At 38.9% G+C, this 6477-nt stretch overlaps 2 protein-coding genes across 2 annotated transcripts in view; both read right to left on the bottom strand.

Moving 5' to 3' along the window:
• Positions 1–3215, bottom strand: part of LOC106511364 (multidrug and toxin extrusion protein 1) — a gene marked incomplete at its 3' end in the record, with an annotated part of 8560 nt that extends 5345 nt beyond the window's left edge. Inside the window, 7 exon segments of the mRNA XM_014000119.1 lie at positions 105–202; positions 439–483; positions 2227–2269; positions 2363–2511; positions 2579–2647; positions 2721–2822; positions 2993–3215. Of these exon segments, the coding sequence (XP_013855573.1) occupies positions 105–202; positions 439–483; positions 2227–2269; positions 2363–2511; positions 2579–2647; positions 2721–2822; positions 2993–3124 (638 nt within the window).
• A 1106-nt stretch (positions 3216–4321) lies between these two features.
• LOC106511365 (multidrug and toxin extrusion protein 1) lies at positions 4322–6097 on the bottom strand (the record flags this gene model as incomplete). Its single annotated transcript, XM_014000120.1, is given in 2 exon segments — positions 4322–5471; positions 5549–6097. A coding segment is annotated over 1 exon segment (203 nt), but the record flags the coding sequence as incomplete, so codon positions are not given.
• Positions 6098–6477: the final 380 nt, after the last annotated feature.

The raw sequence follows: 6477 nt of genomic DNA, 5'->3' as shown, positions 1-6477 counted from the left end.
AGTATTTTATCAAACAATATTTGCTTTATGCTGTAGTTCCTGCCATACAAACAATGCTGAGGTCATGTGGAACCTAAAAAGAAAAATAAAAAAGACATACTCACGCTACTCCCATTTTTATCACGAACAGAACAATGTAGTTGATGAGGGCATTAAGAAGATTGACCACAAAGCCTGTGATCACCTGTGGCCAAATGATGCCCTAAAATAAAACAAAATAAAATAACATTTTAAATATGCCTCTCAACCTGAGGAAACAAATCACTGAACTTTATGTGAAATTCGTACTAAAGTGTTCTGAAGTCACAGTATGTGGATGTTTGGTAGATTTACTTCTAGAACTGTTTAATGAGTTAACCAGATTTTAAATGGACACAACAGCTTATCAACGTCACACATTTTATAGATATTGAGCTAATGTGCTTGCAGCTGACATACCTGGTTTTGAAGGTACCGTGATTCTAATGAAAACATAAAGGCAGCCTGTAAATAAAGAAAGGACATATCTAAGTGAAGAGAGAAGACATGCAGGGTACGGATCATCAGTTCATCAGAACCCGACACAACCATGACTCAGCAGTTCAGGATTCACACTACAAAATAATTGTTTCTTATCAAATCACTTTGTTTTATTGAGGTCTACATGCTGCTTTTAAGAAAAATTACAGGAAAACAGTTGCAAGGACACACAAATGACCAGATAAAGTTCAACTGAATGTTTAAAGTCATTTCTGTTTAAATCATTTGTTCTGTTTTACTCTGCTTGTGTAAAATACTTCACCTGATCATCTTCATGACTGACCAAACTGTCTCCTGTTAAAGTAAATCAGTTTTGTTCAGACTGTGTTGCTCTTTATTCCTGAAACATTACGAAACACGTGTTTTATTAGATCCCTCTTCTTTGTGAGTGTCAATGTCAAATTTATTTATATACTGTAGCACATTAAAAACTACAAAAGCTGACCAACGTGCTTTACAGTTCAGTCAAAGACTTGTATCAAAAACAAAACTAATAAAATACAGAAACACACTATAAGAAAAAGACATCAGCTCTGACTGAACCTCAAACTCTCAATCAAAAGTCAAAAAAGAGATGGCTCTTCAGCAAAGATTTAATAGGGTCAACAGGCTCAGCAGACCGAATATTAAGAGGTAGAGCTATTGCAAAAGCCTGATCACCTCTGGATTTTATTTTGGATCTAGGAACATCTAAAAGAAACTGGCTGGTAGACCTGAGTGCTCTGACTGATTGTAGATGTTTATAGACAATTAAAAACTTTAAAAGCCAACAGTAAAATCTTTAAATTAACTTGCAGGTGAACAGGAAGCCAGAGGAGAGAATCTAGGACTGGGGTTATATGTTCATGTTTTTTAGTACCTGTTAAAAGACGAGCTGCTGTGTTCTGGACAATCTGTAAGCGACGCAGGGATGGTTTATCCATAATTACAATAATCCAAATGAGTCATAGCAAAAGCATGAATCACTTTTTCAAGGTCTTTAGTGGGGAGATAGGATTTCACCCTGGCAATCAGTCTTAATTGGAAAAAGCTTAATTTTACAACTGAATTAATCTGTTTATTTAATATGAAGACACAATCAAAGAGAAAACCCAGATTCCTGACAGTAAAGAGTCTGTGTGAAGCTAAAACGCCAAGAATGTCATTAAAGTTACTTTAACAAAACGGATGACTTCCATTTTACTATTAGATTCAGAAAGTTTAGTTTTAACCAGGTTTTTATGTCATTTTAGACAAATGAACAGTGGCTCCAGAGGAGTGACCCTGTCTATATTAATGGACATTTAGACTTGGATATCATGAGCAAAACAATGAAAAGTGATGTTACACTTTCTGAAAATGGACCCCAAAGGCAGCATATAAAGATTAAAAAGGAGTGGACCGAAAATAGACCCTTGGGGGACCCCACAAGCCAGAGGAGCTGTTGAAGAAGAATGTTCACCAAGGTGAACAGAAAAAAAATTCCTCTTTGTTTAATATGATTTGAACTGAGAAAAAACTGTGACTTTCATAATGCCTTGATGTAAATAATGAGCAGAGTTTTTATTTTATTTTCAGGATTTAATTTTTCTTTAATTTTATAGTCCTAAACAATGATTAAAACCGGTTGGACAATGAAAACTGTAACATACTTTATTTACAATTAGTTTCTATTTAAAATGAGCTCATCACATGGACTCATGAATAGTTTAAATGAGACACACTCACAGGAAGTGCTGGCATGAAGATCTTCACGTACAACTGAGCCAACCTACAGAGAGGTTTTTGATTAGAATCAACAACAAAGTGCCCCCCCCACCCACCCCCGCCCCCAAAAAATAAAGCAGATTATAGTGCAGCTGACCTGGCTACCTCCGGCTCCTGTTTGACAGCCAGTAGGATGGACTCGGTGTTGATCAGGATGGCCCAGCAGGGGAAACAAGCCAGCAGCAGAATGAGGATTGCCCGCTGGAGAATGACTCCAACTCTCATGAGGTTACCGCTTCCAAAGGTCTAAACAAATCACATAAAGTCAAGTCTTATTCTGACTCTTGAAAACATGTTAAAGTTTAAAAACTACCTGAGAAATCAACGTATCACATGCTGATGCCAAACCAGTGCCAATAGAAATTCCTGTAACATTAACAACCTGTGGATAAAACAGAAAACATTAAACTGGTGGAACTGGACACACTGAACTGTCAGAACATTACTGGACTTACTGCTATGGACAAAGCCACTCCTGCCAGCTCTGTCTTCCCCAGATGACCACAGAAAACAGTGCTGATGAAACTCACAGCAAAACTCATGAGCTGGGCCATAAACTGAAAATAAAAAAAAATGAATGAAAGCTTAAACACATTTGTTTACAGTTATTGACAACAAAAAGAGATCTAGAGCTCCACTCCTTTGGCTATAACATACTTATTACCAGCAAGAAGATACATATGAATTGAGTAATCCTGACAGAATATTCTTAAAAAATAACTCTTACCACAGGTCCAGCTAGTTTTGACAGCTCTTTTATTTCTTCTTTAAAACCCACAGGAACCAACATACGGATCCGCCTCATTATGAAACATTCACTCCATGAAGAAAAAACAGATCTCTGCGTGTCCCCCTCCATGGCTCCAAGCCCACCAGCTCCCAGAATCTCACTCTGTGTCTCCAGAAATAATTTATAATCCAGTCTCACCTCTCAGGGTTCACTTTGAAGATTTTCGGCTCGCGCAGCTTTAGAGGTCCTTTCATGTGGTCCAGACGTGGGAAAGTGTTGCCAGGACACAAGAGGAGCCAAACGATACCTGGATAATCTCTGGTGATGGACTGTGACTCATCCACAGCTTTTATTGCCCAGTTTAAATGTGATAACAGAACATGCAGTATGTAGAGAGTGCAGCTGATGAAAAACGACTCTGTCAGAGGAAGTAAGAGTTTTAACTCTTTCATTTGCTTTTCAGGAACTTTTAAGATATTAAATATGACTGGGACTAATTACTTCCAAACAAAAGATTTATGTTTTTCATCCAGATTGTGTCTCCCTGTAGATAAAGATAATTAATGGATGATTGTGACTTTAGTATCAAATAAGCCAGTCATGTTTAAATAGGACAAAACAAGAGCTCATGTTAAAATTTATAGAGTAAGCAAAACTGAAATAGGACTATAATACTGTAATTTTACAGCTGAAAAGTTCCAGACCAAAACAAAATTCCTTCACCTTTCCTTGATTTTAGGAAAAGTAAAGAAAAATAAAACAGGAAAAAAAAACATGTAAATTCAAAATGCTATAATGAAATTTTCCTTACAATTAATTTAACACATCATCAGCAGATGTAATTTATTAGACCAGAGGTCTTCAACGATGGGGTCGTGACCTCTAGTGGGTCCATGCGGGTACTGCAAGTGAGGTCATGAAATAATTGCTTAATCAGACTTTTTAAATACTTTTTTAATTTCAGAGTTATGACTTTATGTTAAACATTCTGCATTTTATGCAAAACAGTAATGCAAATAATACACAGCTTCTTTATTTCGTTTTAACATTTATGTATTTTAACATAAGTTTAATCATAAAAATGTCATTTTGTTTTGTAGTAAAAAATATAAAATTCACAATAATATTTTTTGTTATACTAAGGTTAGGTTATTAGAAAGCACAATATAAAACACTATATATGCATTAATTAGGAGGGTCCTTTCTTCATTTCTGCAGTCGTTTTCGGGATCCCAGACTGAAAAAACGTTGAAGATCGATCCTGTATTAGATGTTCCTAGTAGCTGTTCTTTCTCTCTTGTTCTCTTTTTTATTTTTTTATTATTCTTTGTATTTCTGTATTTATAAACATTACTTCAAGTGTTGAGCACGTGAATGAAAGCTGAAGCTCTGAAACAACTGGACCAACTATGATTTCTGACTCCTCCTGAGCCCGAGTATCCTGAGTCTTCTCCTGAGTCCGAGGTTCCTGAGTCCACTGAGTCCGAGGTTCCTGAGTTGACGGTTCCAGTCCCTCCTGAGTTGGTGAGTCCCAAGTCGGAGGTCCCAAAGGTTCGTGGGTCGGTTGCCGGTGCTTTCACAACGTCTGGGTCGGCTGCCGTTGCTTCCTATTTGCCTGGGTCATCGCCCTTCGTCTCCTCGTCCCCTCTGTTGATAGCACCTCTTGAGATCCTTCCTCCTCGTCCTGGTCATCCTCCTGAGCTCCGCCTCAGCTGCAGCCGGGCCCACAGTCGCCCTCCTGAGTTTCAGCTCTTCTGCAGCCGAGCTCTGGGCTGCCCTCTTGAGGTCTTGCTTCTGTACCTAGGACCATCTTACGACATTTATTGGTTTTGTTTTTCTTGATCTTTCCCAGGATTCCTGTTGGTTTTTTGTTCTTTGATTTTGTTGTTTTTCTCTTTCTCTTTGGTCTTGTCTGCTTGTGGTTGTCTCGTGCCCTCCATCCTGTGGTTTGTTTTTGTACTCCCCTTCCTCCCTCCCATGCTTATGTTCTTCTGTTATCGTCAGGAGATGATTCCTAGAGGAGGGGTACTGTAAGGATCTGTGTCTTGTGTGTGCTTTCTTTTCTTGTGTCTCCCTCTAGTGTTTTTTTCATACCTTGTCATCTCAGTCGTCAGATTATTCAGTCTCTTCCAGTCAGTTCTCTCACACCTGTTGTCACACTTTAATCATCCAGCTGTTTCTAACTTCCACTCATCCCTGTTTGGATAAATCCTGCTCATTTTCTCTCCACCTTCGTCCGATCATTGTTTGGTTTTCCGCCCTGGCTTTTCCCCGTGTTCTCCAGTTCTATGTAAGTTTTTGTTTTGCCACCCCATCAGCTTATGTATTTAATAAATACTTTTATTTTGAATTTGCCTGCCAACTTGCCTGCATTTGGGTCTGAACCTGCTTGCGAAACGTGTCAGGTTTGGTCTTTGTGGAAAAAAATACTCCGGCTCATGAGAACTTCTTTGTATTTGTTTCACTTGCTTCAGTCCTGTGAATAAAAAACATAATTTAATGAGAAGTCTTTGGATGAAGGTTACTGGAAGATATTTATTTTGTTACACATACCATGAGCTGAATCAATGCAACGTATTCACCTGACACAGTTTACTTCACTGAACTGGTCACAAATGAATAACCATAAAGATTCTGTTTATTGTTTTACTCCCGTTCGTTAGCTCGCTGACAGTACGTGGTAACACGATTGCACACTGCAATAATCAAAGGAACATCTCGAAATTGCAAAGTGCAGAGGATATGTTTACTGATTATGCACCATTTTCTCCTTCTGCCATCTTCTCCTGCTCATCTCAACATGTGCCCGTCCCCTGTCCTGCTTTGTCCCGCAGCGCCAACATTATTATTCAGCACTGGTGGTAAAAAGAAGCAGCACCCTAACTTCGGTGGCTCACTGTCATGTCAGCACCAGGTTTATGATGATTCCAATAGCCAGGATCTGTAGCATAACAGCCAGAGCCAGAAGCCTTCGACAGAGCGGAGTCATTTTTGAGAAGCTGCATTTTAGTCTTCTGACTTCTGCAGGTCGCTCCTGACCAGCAGCCGGGTCAGCGGTGTTTGTTTGATCCAGTGAGTCCTCTGCATCCTCGGGTTGTGGACCTAGTCATTCAAATACAAAAAGTCTTGTTTATAAAGATGTTAGAAAGTCTGTTGTTCTATGAAAAACATGATCATTTTTTGGAATTTTTAGTTGATTTCTACAATAACGGGGCTGTTAATTTGAAATAAAATCTCTCTTCAAACTTTATGACCTTTTGATGTTACATCGCTCTCTATGTGCGTTCCTGTTGATAAGGCAGTGGATGTGGTCTGTGCAAGATTAAAATCAGACACCACTCTCAGCAGCAGAACCACACTTTCCACAGAACAAGTGTGCCAACTCCTCAAACTGTCATACGAGTAAACCTACTTCACATACGGGGGGCAATATTATAGGCAGAAACTTGGGTGTGCTATGGGATCCCCAGTTTCTCCTACTG

The sequence above is a fragment of the Austrofundulus limnaeus genome, unplaced genomic scaffold (genome assembly GCF_001266775.1).
Source record: "Austrofundulus limnaeus strain Quisiro unplaced genomic scaffold, Austrofundulus_limnaeus-1.0 Scaffold2719, whole genome shotgun sequence".
NCBI classification, from domain to species: domain Eukaryota; kingdom Metazoa; phylum Chordata; class Actinopteri; order Cyprinodontiformes; family Rivulidae; genus Austrofundulus; species Austrofundulus limnaeus.
This window is presented reverse-complemented; position numbering and strand designations above follow the sequence as displayed.